Genomic DNA, 15,132 nt, shown 5'->3' on the forward strand with positions numbered 1-15,132 from the left:
TCATAAAAATGTGGAAAAATATAAATAATACGTTTTTAAAAACAATTCAATGGTACACTGTACAAAAGTCAGTTCTCTCCAACATTTTGTGTTGACTATTTGATTCAGCATTCTTTTGTAACTTCACAAACATCTGTTGAAATAGGCCTACAACAGGAATACGTTTATGAAATATCAAATGAGTCACTTGAAATGTTTAAATGTTACCAGTCACTAGAAAGCTTCGAGTCGACTCTACTTTTAACAGTGCAATGTATATCACTAAGCTACATTCGTCTCAAAATTGGATACAGTCACTTTACAGCAAGTTACTTAAAGGCCCAATGTATACTTTATTTGGGGAGGATCTATTGACAGAAATGCAATGTAATATACACAACTATGTCTTCAGAGGTGTGTAAAGACCTTACATAATGAAGCGTTATGTTTCTATTACCTTAGAATGAGCTTTTCTATCTACATACACCACGGGTCCCCTTACATGGAATTCACCATGTTGTTTCTACAGTAGCCCTAAACGGACAAACTACTCTACAGAGCGCGTTTTGTAAACACACTATCTCCTTCGACAAAGAAGCAAAAACATGACGACATTTTAGTTCTGTGTCATTCACCGTAGTGTTTAGAAGGGAGTTGCAATTCACAACCTCACCTCTAGATGCCGCTAAAATCTCCACATTGCTCCTGAATCAACAAGCAAAATGTAACAGCATGTGCATTGGTGTTTAATGATTCAATTGGAGACCAGAGTCTATTATATCCTATACTGCACATCTACAGGTCTTAGTCTTTCTGAGGCCTTCGCTTGGTTACTCGAGCTAAACTGTAACTTCCACAGGAGCAAAGTTGCACTGATGGATTTAATGTGTCTATCATCCCCTCATGATCTATTAATAGAAAGACATGAAACGCTAACCAGCCAAATTCCTTTATCTTTGCCCAGATCTAAAGCTTTCAAAATCATCTTGGGATCTTAAATTTGCCAGGTGGAACATCACTTCCTCCACTGGATTAACATAACTCGAATGCCTTTTCCTTTTAAAGCAATACTTCATAGGAATAGTAGTTGATATGCTATAATCACAAGGATAAAAGCTGATGGCTATCAACAGGAAAAGCATATCCACGTTACTGTCCAACCCCATCACATCTTTATTTTTGTTCTGCGATGGTTACATATCATTCTGATGGTAAATGATTGACCCAAGCTGTATAGATCGCTGGCTGTTGACTTAAAATGAATGATATCCTGGTTTCCTGGTTAGAGCCACAGTGATACATTCAGAAAACATCAGAGAGCATTGAAAGAATAAATATGGGAAAATCAACCCTCATGCTTCTATGGCTGTTTCTTACTCTCGGATCAGTTGCAGCCCAAGCAGGTATGTTTGTTTCGTCTTGAAGGGAAAATTTACTTTTCCACAGAAAGATTTTTCTAAACTACCTATACAGAGCCTGAGGTTATATCGGCTAGTTTAGGTAACTTACAGTTTCATCTCTTAGATAAGGTAGAACGAGCTTTGCCCAACTGGCTCATGGGAATCATCTCTGTCGTGGTCTTCCTCTGTGTCGTCTTCATCACCTTCCTTGTAAACAAAGTCTGGTGCAACACAAGGTAATCCACACCTTCCTAGATGATTTAAATTTGACATTAAATATTACAAAACAAGACACCTGACCTACAATGTTGTAGCATAATACCAGATGTTATAACAGACATTGTTAAATGCTTAACACATCCGCAGTCAATTGATGTTGACCTACAGATTCAACCATCATAAATGAATATGAATTTTGAGATGTTAACATGTTAACAAAAAATGCATTCTGGAATGTTAAGCATGTTGATCCCTTTTGTGATGAAGATTCACACATAGGCACCAATAATTGTATATCTATTTTGAGGCATTTAAGAATTTACTACAAAATGTCTAAAATCATATATTTCTTCAAATATTATTTATATAGATTATATAATTGCATACACAGTGAAAGTTAATATAAAGTCACACCACAACAGTGTTTGTATATGTATACATGTATAAAATACAGCTTTGGAAAAAATGTAAGAGACCATTCCAGCTTTTCTATTATTGTGGCCATTCTAGTTTAGTGTCTGTTAAATTCCAACAAAATCAAACCTCAGGCGTGACAAAGTCGCCCAACAGCAATCTGAAATACTGAGAATGTAAAGACGTATTTTTTCTAAGCCTTGCAAATACAGTACATGTAAAAATTGTATTATGTTTTCAGTAAGGTCGTAAAACAAAACTTTATTACTTCGACCAGTTTGTCCCATTTTTGTTTTCTGCAATTACACAATAACATGCAGATAAAAGGATTTTTGTGTTTTTTGTTGTAACTGGAATTTGGGAGAAATGTTGTCAGCAGTTTACAGAATGAAACAACAATGATCAATTTACTTAAAATCATACCTGAAAAAGAAAATTCAGGGAATAAATGATTTTTTTTGAAGGGTCTCTTATTCTTTTTCCTTCTGAGCTAGTAACTAGTTTTCAGAAACAGGTTTTTGTAAACAGCAATTGATCTGTCTGCCTTTCATTGTTGATTAAAGCAAACCAGAAGATGTGTTTTCCAACGAATACACCATGACCAATGGATCACCATCCTATGAAACTAGTCTCGACGCTGTCAGGTATATACACCTGCACTATTGTCTAAATCAGAGGTTCTCAAACTGGGGGCCATGATCCCCTGGGGGGGCCCAAGATGGATCCAGGGGGGCACAGATTTTGTGACATTTTATGAAACATAGAAATTATACATTTTGTGTAATCAAACATGATAATACCAAGACTACCAAAAAAAAAATAATTTCCAAAATTGTTTTTGGTTTAATTAAAATTCAAAGTTTAAGATTATTATTCTTTATTTAGTGGCCACAAAGTGATACACCCTACACAAATTGGGCCTTACAAAGGAAAAGTTTGAGAACCACTGGTCTAAATAGACAGTATTCTGTATTAAACCTCACTTTATAATATTATAAACTTACTACAGTATATGAAATCACTTTACCAGTGAAAAACTACCACTGCAAAAGGCCGAGAGCATGAAAATGCGAAAAAGAATCTGAAAAACAATTCACATGAATAATAAAACTCATTATTATCATAAATCACAGTACTTTTAAAATGAAAGTGATGCTGATCATTTCTAAACATGTCTTTTCAAACAGCAATTGTGGATCTTGTTTTCAGAAGCGGTGATGACCTCAACGCGTACGAGAACGTGATCGCTCAACAGACGGATGAAAAAGTAACTGCGATGTAACTGAAGGAATATCTCCAGTCACACACTGCTGATTCAACAACATATTAACCCTGTTTTCTTCTGTAACCCCTTGAATCATCATTTTATATGTCGACGCAGCTCATCTCGCGCCAAAGGTTAACCGTGTTTGTGTCGAATCAACTTTATACGTTCTATAGCAGTACTGCAGGTCTGTCAGCAATGCTAAATGTAAATAATAAAATGCAATGGACCATATAATAGTACAGGGATGGCAAAACAAATAAGCTTATCGACTTATAAAAGGAGAGAGAAAATGCTTCCTGTATCTCTAGTTGTTCATTCAAACTTTTATGGCACGGATTCATCTGTTGCTTGGTAGAATGACTAATACCAATACAACTTTGATGCGTTTTTCTCTCAATATGTCAGGTTGTTAAACCCCATTTCTGCATTTGCATAGTTGTCAATTTCTTTAATGTCATGTTAATGTTTGAATTTAGATCATTTTTGTTATTTTGTCTTAGACACAATTTTGATACTGTACTGGTTTACTGTTTTATATAAAAGATGACGCCAAAATCTGATGCAAAACCAGTTGAGGACCACTGGTTGGGACTATTAATCACAAATATTTATAACCCAATGCATTTGTGAACATCCAAACAATATCAAAAATGCTGTATTTTATAACTTTATTTGTTGTGTAACTCACTTTTCAATTTTGTGAATCAATACAAGCTAATGAGCTACTGTAAAAACCAAGCAGGATTCATTTATAGCATCAAACAGTGTCATTTTACAAATAAATATTGAAAATTCATTTTTTCCGAAATCTATTTCAGCATCAGAATTGACAAGTCGAAAGACGATTAGAATGAAAATAACTTTATTGTTGCGACACTTGATCACTTCTACTTCCCAAAATAAACAGACCATGACCATAAATCTGCTCATCACAAACGTACTCTCTGCATCTAACATACGACTTTCACTAAATCGTTTCTCTTTGGAAAACATTACACCGCTATTCGACCGATATAAAGCTACTTCTACTGCGACCGGCGTGAGCTTTCTCACTGAAATGTTCGCTTTGCGCTTCACAGCCCAAACCTAAAGATCTAGCAAAATGAGAAAGGAAGGCGTAGGATTTAGGAGATACAGGCAGGCTTTTTAAAGGGATGCGGCGGTAGACAGAGCTTAACGCACTGTGTCCACATGGCACGAGAATTTAAGAGGCGAGAGTGACAATGTCTGCTACAGTATGTGCTTACAAAAAGGCGCAGACGATCTGGATCTGGATGGGACTGCGGCGTGCTGTTTACAACTTGAAGAACCTGATAGTCCGGTACACTTCCTCGAAGAGAGAATGACACAGGATATCCTCATATGAAGAGACACAAAGACAAACTAGGATGTCCATTACAGAAATCAATGTTGCGTCTTTAAACGAAAATAAATTACATATTTACATTGAAATGCTAAAATTGTGTGCAACTAAATGTCAAATTACAAAATGAATTATAAAAACATTAAGCAAGAAATTGTATGCGTAAGGATTTTTGTGCAACACGTATCAGTAGATGTTTGACTGTAGTGATTTGAAATCTCGATACACAATGGAATCGTTCACCTAAAAAACAAAATGATATTATTTACTCAAAAAACGTATTTTTTTGTTGCACTTTTAACGTTTTGACAAAGTCTGCATTCATAGATTCAACTGCATCCAAGATCTAATTTTGCATTTCATAGAAAAAAGCCGCATGGGTAAATAATATACAAAATTCTTATTTTTAAGTGAACTTTTCCTTAAAATAGGCAGAAAGCTACCCTCCATCTTATTGAAGTGATCTGAAGGTCTAATACTATCCAAATAAATCCACTAACCATTCCAGCGCAATCTGATCTGCCCGTTCCAAGGCACATTTATAACCGGTTTCAACAACATACTGAATCTTCCTCATCCCTTATTATCGTTTATCCTTGTATTGATCGACACACAAACATTCACTGGTCAAATAAATCTGCTTTCTGGAGAAAGCCGTCAGTGTGTGTTTATCTTATTTAATCGAGAAATTAGAAGGACCACACAAGGTGTTGTCCTATTGGACTGAAATGATCATTACAAATGAAATGTGTGTTTTTCTGCTACCTTCAATTTAACTCATTTCATAACATTCATCTTTAATATTTCCACACAATCCACCAGCGCACGATGTCAACCGAAGATGACACAACATTGCTTAGACACAATGTGATTTCCCTTTGAGCATTTTTGATCTAAAATCCCAGGAGGTGGCGTAGAAGGGGCGGAGCTTAAAGGCTACAAAGGTGCCACTATCGGTCAGACCGTATCACAAATTAAAGTGACCAGATGAAGGCTGTCGCTGATGTGTGAGGGGAAAGAGTCTCTTTAAGACGTGGATGGAATGTGTATGTGTGTGTTTCAGTAGATGGAGCTCTCAGTGTGTGTGTGCGTGTTAGGACAGCACAGATAGCATGACGGTTCCTTGCTGTTTCTTCAGTATGGCCACGGCTTGCTCATGTGTGACTCCTTCTAGACTCTCTCCGTTAACCGTCAGGATCTGGTCTCCTCGCTTCAGACGGCCGTCCACTGCTGCTGCCCCCTACAGGGAGAAGAGAGAACATTCGTAATGTAACATATAATAACATGATTTGAATCAGTTAAAGTAAATGTGGTCTAAATTGCCAATGAATGTAAATCAGCGGTTTTCTTGGTTAAATTTAGCAAAAGTGGTTTCATTGATGAAACATTAAAGAAAATACACAAGAACATTCTAGAAAAACACAAAATAACATTATCAAACATTATTTCCTTTCATCCGATCATTATCACACATAAATGTTGAAATATATACAACATTTATAAAAAAAATATATATATATATATATACACACAAAGATTATATCTGGATAAACATTTATTCATTATAAAAATTGCCAAATAACAAAAAATGTTTTTTATTTTTAAAATGCATTTCAAAGCTCATTCTAAAATCATTTAATCATTTAAATCAGCTGGGGGCACCTTGTGGGCCACGGACCCCCTGTTGAGAAACACTGCTTTAATTTATGTAATTTATAATATATAATTTAATTATTATATGGACTATAATATTATAATATATATATACTGTACATTTATAATAATTATGATATTAATTATAATGATAATTTATAATACAATTTATGAAAAATATTAGGACAAGAGCTGCGTCTGAGTTCGCTCACTTGTTCACTCATACACTTTTCCCTATATAGCGAATGCTAAATAGTCCACTATATGAGGTAGAAGTGAATGAAAATGAGTGAACAATTTCTGACACTGACGTAATAAATCCTGCGTCTGACAGTACTGTTGCGGACATTCGTCATAACGCTTATATTACACTTGTGTGGCTTTATGGATTGTTTTGTAAAATGGTAAAAGTTAATTTTTACATTATTTGTCACGTTTATATAGGCTGCTCATTTTTAAAAAAGAGAACAAAACAAATGTTTGCCACGTTTATTTACGATTTATTACATTTGTTACGTTTAATACATTTTTTTAATAAATATATATTTAAAATAGAACACTGCTATAAATAACATTAATTGAATCTTTATTCTCAAAAAGTAGAAAATAACCGTCAACAAGAACAAACAAAAGTGTATAAACGTACATTCGTGGCATTAACGGTCACTCTCCTCCAGCTGATTCTAATCAGTGATGTACACTCAAAATCAGTTTACCTTGTGGGTAAAAAGTAGTGAACAAATGTTGTTTACTCACAACACTACATAATGGCGGACACCCGATATAGTGCACTATATATAGGAGATAGGGGGCGAATTCAGACACAGCTAAGGAAATGTGAGGTATAGAAAGAATTAAATGACAAACAAAAATGCTCTCTGCTGCCCCTTAGTGGCCTGAGCAGTACAGTCACTGTAAATAAATAACAATTTTAAAATAAATCTAAAAAAATACTGTGGCATTTCTTAAGCAAATCTGCTAAATGATTAAATGTACACGCACGCACACGCACACGCACACACGCACGCACACACACACACACACACACACACACACAGGTTTGTTTGAGTATACTAGTGAGGACATTACATAGACTTCCATTGATTTTATATCAGGCTTATGATATATTCCAACCCCTATCCCTAACCCTTAACCTAATAATCACACGAACATGTGCACTCTATTACATTTAAAGAAAAACACAATTTGAGCGAATTATGAGCCTTTTTATTTAGTGAGGACCAGTAAAATGTCCTCACAAGTGGGTTCACACGTATTTCACTGTGGTACTGGACATTTGGCCCTCACAAATATAGCTAAACCAGTACACACACATACACACACACACACCAAAAATAAACAATTTAACTTATTTGATTCTGTTTCTGAAATATCACTTCTTGTATAGGCTATAATAAGCTTGTTCGCAGAATTGTTAAATTAAGTAAATAAACCTTCATTTATATTGCCTAATTATAAAAACTGACCAATCAGCATCCAGGACTGAAACGGCCTGTTTTAATGACATTTCCTAATCCTTTTTATATGTTTACTGCTTAAATTAGTCAATAAAAAATTGACAGCAAATTGGATTAAACAATGTTGAGAGCTGGAAAGCGTGTGAGATTGTGCTTATATTTAGTGGTGGACAGTAACGAAGTAAATTTACCTGGGTACTGTACTTAAGTACACTTTTTGAGTATCTGTACTTTACTTGAGTATTATTTTTTCGGAGTACTTGTACTTTAACTTCACTACATTTGAAAGACAAATATCATACTTTTTACTCCACTACATTTATAAAAAGTTCCAAAGTAGAAAATGTTTTTTATGCAGCGGGTTTTCCAGTGTGCATCATTTATCTTGCTTGCGATCTGCCAGGACCTTTTACTGTTGCCAAGTATTTCAGTTTTTATAAGCTCACGGTTTTCCGGCAAGCTTTGAATGTCCATTTAGCAAAAAAATGTACGCAAATCTGGCAACTCTGGGATCTTCCCCGCTAAACTAATGTAAACCTAGGTGCTGCTACACCGTTGATAGCGCTCTAAAAAGGCAAATAGAACAATAAAAGACGAAAAGGCACATGTTAAAGTGTGGTGTAATCATCTGTGGGTTACGATCAGTCAAAGATCGTAGAAACATTGTCATGAAAATGATCGGCATAACGGCTAAATGGTAAATAGGCATAACGGCTAAATGGTAAATAAGCATCACATACACATTGAGCTACTCGTGCGTGTTAACTTCTGATCTGCTGCTATATCATTTAAAGCGATTTGGAAAATGAATGATGTTTTTACTGAAGTAAATATAGTTTCCTGTTGAAATACAAACAATAGAACCCAGCCCAAAATACAACATAAAATGTAATGGATTTAATGGTTATAATGGGAACTGTACTATGGATACTTGTTGTCTACTTGTATGTGATGGATTCTATTGGTGGGATGGTAAATCCTATTGGAATAAAACCCAAAACACACTACAAAGAGGAATTTAATTTAAAAATCTCATTCTAATTAAAAAAATCATTGTTTTTTTTTCAGCAGGGATGGTATTTGCAGTAAAACCACAGTATCCACAAATTTACCATTTTCTATATATAGGAACCATACTCCAATTAAATAATCTTTAGTAAAACCACAGCAACTAAAAACACCATAGTTTCATTATACTAGCTATAGTTTATGTTTGTAGTTAAATTATGGTAATACAAATGATAATAAGTCCAACAAACACATGGCTTCTTACACTTTACTATTTACAAGAACCTTACTACTTACTGGTAAATTGCTGCTAAAACTGGTAAAGGGAATATACAAAATAAACAAACACTGCTCATAAATACATATAGGCCTAGGGGGCTAATGAGGATAATTAGGTTAAATGATCATACAGGATTATATCTAAACTAAACATATGTGTGCTAAACATATAAAGCTCTTAAAGGAGTTGCTCACTGCAAAATTTGCCCCCATTGACTTTCCATAGTAGGAATAAAAACTACTATGGAAAGTCAATGGGGGCAAATTTTGAAGTGAACTACTCCTTTAATACAACTGATACTGTGAGTTACTCAGTGTATTCAGTAGGGTGCTTCAGAGGCATAAGGTATACGACAATAAAACAATGCACAGCTGACATAAAGTAAATGTACTTTTAATACTTGAGTACTTTTAAAAGCACGTACTTCTGTACTTTTACTCAAGTAAGAATCTGTCTTTACAACTTTTACTTGTAGTGGACTAATATTTGACCAGTAGTATCTGTACTTTCACTCAAGTAAGGAAGTTGTGTACTTCGTCCACCTCTGCTTATATTTCAGCGGTATTGGATGAAAGTTACCTTGCCGAAGACTGTTTTGACATAGATAGGAAGATCTCCATGTGGACTCCCGAAACCCCCCACGATACTGAAGCCCAACCCCTCTGAGCCTTTTTCCAGTGTGATGATGTTCGGCTTGGGCGCCCTGTAAGTAACAGAGCACATATGATTAATACCAACAGGAGAATGTGAAAAGCGTGATTGGTGGAAGCTGATGTCACTCACTCTGGCTCCACTGGCCGGACCTCTAGGTTTGTGCTGGGGGCGGAGCCAGTGGACAGATTCTCCACCTGGCTGGCTATAGCACTGATGTTGGTGTCAGCGATAACCTGTCAATCAAAAAAAAAAGAGAAAGCACTCACATGAGAAGTTGAAAGTAACTCACTTTTTCACATTCACTGTGTCTGTGTGTTTACACACATGACTGTTTGCCTGTAGATAACAGGAATCTGTTCTCTATGTTGTGTGTATGTGTATGTGAAATGTATCCCAGCAGTCTGTGTTCTCCTATGCGATTTCCCACGCACGACAGCTCACGTCCAGGCATCCTTTCTTACACAATCGCTGTTCATCGAACTTTTGTGTCTCCTTCACTCAAATCCTAAATGTCTTTGCCGTCACGTTTTATTTAAATTTTCTTCATCAATTAAACTCTGAGCTGGCTATGAGGGCATTTGCATATTTAATTAAATGCGTGGCAATTAAAAGTAAAAAATACACAACAACAAACAAAGGTAATTAATGAATGAGTTGACGACGCAGCAAGTGTAATGACTTGGGAGTATTTTACTATCGCCTACAACTACTGAGAGAGAGAGAGAAAAACAGATTAATATTTAATATGATTTTGCTGGATGAATAAATAAATAAAATAAATAAAAAACAAGTATTAAAATATATTATTATTATTATTTTTAACACATCTGGGAAGGCATTAAAAAGACGTAATTTTTAATACTTAGTTATTTCCAAATGTCTAATTCAATGAATCATTTCAAAACACTGATTCAGTGATTGGTTTGTGCCTGTTCATAAAAGTTCAAAATAAAACGTAAATCAGCTAAAGCACATAAAATATTGAGAGAGAGAGAGAGAGAGAGAGACAGAGAGATAAAGAGAGAGAGAGAGAGAGAGACAGAGAGAGACAGAGAGAGAGAGACAGAGAGTCAGAGAGAGAGAGAGAGACAGAGAGTCAGAGAGAGAGAGAGAGATAGAACACCTAACTGGCTCAAGACAGATGACCATAAAAAGTTCACAGCAAAATTTAACGCCGGTGGGGGATGGAGAAATGATGGCGGCACGAGCGAGGGAGATGGAGGAGAGATGTTGTGAGAGAGATGGAGGGAGAGAGAGAGAGGGGTAGCGCTAAACAATAATTTCTCTCTGAGCTGCTGTAATCAGGGTTCTGCAGGCTGGTGTCCCCTGTTTAAAAGCCCCGTGCATTCCTGCTGGAGCCGCGCAGATAACGCCGCATTTGCATAAAGCACTGGGATTATCTGGCAACCCGCGCGCAACCGCCGCACAGCTGCATGCGGCTGATAACAGCTCGGTGACACAGCACCAACCACTCACACACACACACACACACACCTCGCAGATCCATGAGTCCAAACAAACACACTCACGCATATACACAACACACTGTCCTTCCTCACATCAACTCCACTAACATGTATTGATAACCGAACAGAACACACACACACAGCGACTCAGCATACAGCATACAATACAACACTTCTCAACACACACGTGTATACATACAGTACAGTATATCATGGAGACCTCAGCAACATGTGCAAAATACCACAAGATACCAATGACAAAGAAAGGACAGGGTAATACCGTCTTCAAGAATCTTGAAGTGGATATCATGGTGGACACATGATAGTGTATTAATTACACTATAGTAAATATGAATGTTATATCACCATCTGATAGCAGCACAGTACATTTTTGTATGGCACTTAACCACACCGACATAAATGCAAAATATCAAAAAATAATTATTAATAAGTACCTTTAAATAATAATATTTTTATTTATTTATTTAATCTATTCATTTTTGATTATGCAATTTTATTTACTATGCAATTTTATTCATTTCATTTTTTGAAGACAATGCCTGTTTGTAGTACACTCTAATAATGAAGATGATAATATTAATCATTTAATGCATTTATGTTTACAATGGGTAAACTCTAATAATAACAATGATATAAATAAACAATAATAATTTCATGCATTATTATTAATTTCATTGACTTTTTATCTTTTTTTTTTACATTTTCTGAAGACAATGATAATAATGATGATGATCATAATTATTTCATTTATTATTATTTATTTAATTTAGTTTGTATTTATTATGAAATTTATTTATTTATTTAAGTTACATTTCCTAAAGACAACTAGTAAACTCCTTTAGTTTGAACCGATCTACATTTCTAATGACGTTTATGATTGTTTACAAATACACAACTCTACTTAACAAGCTGCACAATCTGATGTCAGTTACACAAACAATCCGAGCAAATTATACAGGTATACAATAAAATAAATAAGTGCATGATTACTCCACTTGCATAAAAGTGACTGTAAAAGTTATATTTGCTCTACGAAGCACCATTAAAATAACACACAAAAGCTACCATTTTGTACTGTGTTACAGTTTTATCATTTTACCAAATTGGTGGAGGGCTACAGGCAGTTTATGGGGATTAAAAAAACAACAACAAACAACTTTAAAACATTAAAATGCAGGGGATATCGCGCACTGGGCGAGGGTTTGTTTTGCGCCAGTTGCTTCTTTATACAAATTTAGGATTCAGGTTTAACCCACGGACTGTCTGGCGTGATCCTGTTAACAAGGCCAAGTCTAATTTCAACTGTGGAAACATGTTTGTCACAAGTTAATCCGAAACTGCTTTTCCAAGAGTTGAACGAGAACAAAAGTGCTTGCGATTGGTCGATTTGCTCATTATTTTACTTAATGCACACACACACAACTCCAATATTGGAACACAGTGTTTGTAAACTATGACGTTGGCGAGTTGTGTGGTTACCTGGAGGACAATAGTGCCGTAAGCATTCTTCAACATATTTACGACATCTCCGTGAGTCAAGCCGTCCAGAGACTGTGAATTAATGCTTACAATCCTGTCGCCAACCTTAAAAAATGACAGAGAGAATGAAAAAGCAAATTAAAAGTTGAACTGAATTAATATCGATACAAACCCAATCTCCAGCAGTACCCTTCACACCCAAACAAAACCAAGTTGCTTCATGGAGAAATTATTTTACACATGGCAATAGTGAAATCGCGTAACGGAAAGTAAATGTGAAAGTACTTTAAGGCGATGTGTCCTAGCAGCCACGCCGTTAGCCTGGATCATAGCGATGAAGATGGGAATGTCGCCCAGCGGACTGCCCTTTCCACCCGCTATACTGATACCCAGAGCATCCGTGGGACCCTGAAAGAGAAAATTAAAGCTGACGCTTTAAAAGCGAATCTTATGGATGCTTTATATACAGATGTTTGAAGGTTTGCTATCTTACCCGTGTGATCTCAACTGTACGAAGGACTGGCTCTGTCGTTGGATGGGTAAAAGACAAATATTTGAGTTGCATTTTAGGAAAATATCTTTCAGAACATTTCATTACAATTTAGTTATTAAGAAATGCAACTAATCTTAAATGTTTAAGAACACAATCGTGGTAACTCGTTCCTTCGAATAAAATGCCAAATTACGCATTTATCTAATTTAATCTAATATCTAATCTGAAAAAATATCTCATTTAAAATCGAATCTAAATAAATAATAAACTAATAATAATTCATATAATTCAATAAAAAAATCATTTTTAACTGTTAAATTCAAAAGCAGTGTATAAACTAAAGTCACTAAATCACAATAAAAAATTACGAAAGTTTGCGAAGTTTTGCACTTTTAACCCTGTATTATGTTGCGATTCCAACTTTCCAGTAACGTTTTAGTAACTTTTCAATTTTTTAGCAACTTTTTTTGTTTTATTTACCTATTAGAGCTAGTTTTGCTTAAAGCGTGTAATTTTTGCACCCGTATACCGCTGCTGGCCATCGCTGCAAAACAGTCGTTTCACATCTGATTTGTAGCCGTTTAGATATCGACTTTCTGTTACTCTAACACTGCTCTGATAGGATGGTTGATGGTACCTGTACTTTCGCTGTTGGGTTCAGTGATAGCTTGGCTGTTGTTGTTGTTGAGAGTTTGAGGAGGCGGGGCTACAGCAGGAGGCGGGGCCACTGTAGATACCGTGGGGATGGGCGTGCTGCTGTTGCCGCTGACGTGACTCATCTAAAAGAAACAAAACAGGACTGCTGGTAACTTGATGAATGAGTGGACACACATGCAAAGAACGCACATGCCAGGTTAGTGTTTCTTTAAGACAAGCGATAGCATGCTGACGGTAACACACAAGACGCCTGTCGATTGCTCGCACGACCGCTATCGTGCACTATTCTTTGGGTTAGAGTTCTGCATGCTGAAGTGCTTATTTTTAAGGCGTGGGTTACAATGGCAGGGAAGCCCGACCAGGATGGGGACTACAAACCTGACTTCCCTGAGAGGTGCGTCTGGACGAGATCCAGGAGGCAGCCTTCAACCGGCCCAGTTCCAGCAGCACTTTTCCCCTGGCGCACTGCAGGATCACAGCATACACGTTGACACACACATACAGTTCGGTATTGCGCGACATTTCGCGTCTTCTTGGTCAGACGCTTGCTAAGCACACTTTACACATATGTTTGGGAACATTTGCCTGATGCCACAACACAAGAGCCTCTCTTGTCTAGAGAGCCCAACTCAAGCCAACTTCCCACAATTCCATCTGCTGACACAATGCCATAGATTTTCTGAGCACTGTTTAGCTCGCTCGCAAAACAAATCTCATTCAAAAACAAACCAAAGAAAGATTACAAGAAATGTATTAAAACTGTGAAATATTATATATTGGTTGTCCATTACTGCAATTACAAAAAAACAGGGGTTTAAACAATTATTCAAGTGAACCTGCCAGTTCATAACCATGACAAAAACACAACGACCTTCAAATAACCAAACAAACAGCGACATCAAGTGGTAGAGTCCCATAGCCGCAGTTTCGACTAAATCTGCCCTTGTAATCCTGTATTGGGACGTGCCAGGCTTTAGGTTTAGTGCTCACCTTGAGGATGGCTGCGACGGTCTCCTGTGACGCCTGTTTCATGTCCTCTCCATCCACGGCCAGGATCTGATCACCCTGCATCAGTCTGCCGTCCAGATCGGCTGCTCCGCCCTTCACCACGTCCGAGATAAAGACGCCCTTACCGTTTCTGTTGAAACACAGTTAGCACACAAATAACTGAAACTGGGAAAGACAATTCTTGAAGCATGAAGTTCTTTAAAATGTATGAAAAGCTGCAGATTTATCTTAAATTTTTGCGGTAAAATGTTATTTGTTGGACATTTGTTCAAAGAAATTGCATTGTAGAAACG

At 36.4% G+C, this 15,132-nt stretch overlaps 2 protein-coding genes across 8 annotated transcripts in view; one reads left to right on the plus strand and one right to left on the minus strand.

Annotated features, from left to right (window-relative positions):
• Positions 1-1,278: 1,278 nt before the first annotated feature.
• On the plus strand, positions 1,279-4,003 carry pdzk1ip1 (PDZK1 interacting protein 1). The gene is made up of 4 exons (XM_057326478.1): positions 1,279-1,382; positions 1,504-1,615; positions 2,576-2,708; positions 3,172-4,003. Exons 1-4 carry the CDS (start codon positions 1,316-1,318, stop codon positions 3,292-3,294), a joined length of 435 nt encoding a protein of 144 aa, XP_057182461.1. The 5' UTR covers positions 1,279-1,315; the 3' UTR covers positions 3,295-4,003.
• Positions 4,004-5,305: 1,302 nt separating this feature from the next.
• The window catches only part of patj (PATJ crumbs cell polarity complex component), an 84,037-nt gene continuing 74,210 nt past the window's right edge, over positions 5,306-15,132 (minus strand). For all 7 annotated transcript variants that reach the window (XM_057326415.1, XM_057326417.1, XM_057326416.1 and 4 more), the window contains 9 exons: positions 14,822-14,969; positions 14,210-14,296; positions 13,812-13,953; positions 13,175-13,206; positions 12,967-13,089; positions 12,682-12,786; positions 9,845-9,948; positions 9,641-9,764; positions 5,306-5,882 (listed from right to left, as the gene is read on the minus strand). In XM_057326415.1, coding sequence (XP_057182398.1) covers positions 5,736-5,882; positions 9,641-9,764; positions 9,845-9,948; positions 12,682-12,786; positions 12,967-13,089; positions 13,175-13,206; positions 13,812-13,953; positions 14,210-14,296; positions 14,822-14,969 — 1,012 coding nt within the window. In that variant the 3' untranslated portion in view covers positions 5,306-5,735. The remainder of the gene's footprint in view (positions 5,883-9,640; positions 9,765-9,844; positions 9,949-12,681; positions 12,787-12,966; positions 13,090-13,174; positions 13,207-13,811; positions 13,954-14,209; positions 14,297-14,821; positions 14,970-15,132) is intronic.

The sequence above is a fragment of the Triplophysa rosa genome, linkage group LG25 (genome assembly GCF_024868665.1).
Source record: "Triplophysa rosa linkage group LG25, Trosa_1v2, whole genome shotgun sequence".
Taxonomy (NCBI): domain Eukaryota; kingdom Metazoa; phylum Chordata; class Actinopteri; order Cypriniformes; family Nemacheilidae; genus Triplophysa; species Triplophysa rosa.

Coding starts and splice junctions, on each gene's coding strand:
- pdzk1ip1 (XM_057326478.1), top strand. CDS start 1,316: ATGGGAAAATCAACCCTCATGCTTCTATGGCTGTTTCTTACTCTCGGA. Junction 1,383..1,503: donor ATCAGTTGCAGCCCAAGCAG/GTATGTTTGTTT, acceptor TTCATCTCTTAG/ATAAGGTAGAACGAGCTTTG. Junction 1,616..2,575: donor AAAGTCTGGTGCAACACAAG/GTAATCCACACC, acceptor TGTTGATTAAAG/CAAACCAGAAGATGTGTTTT.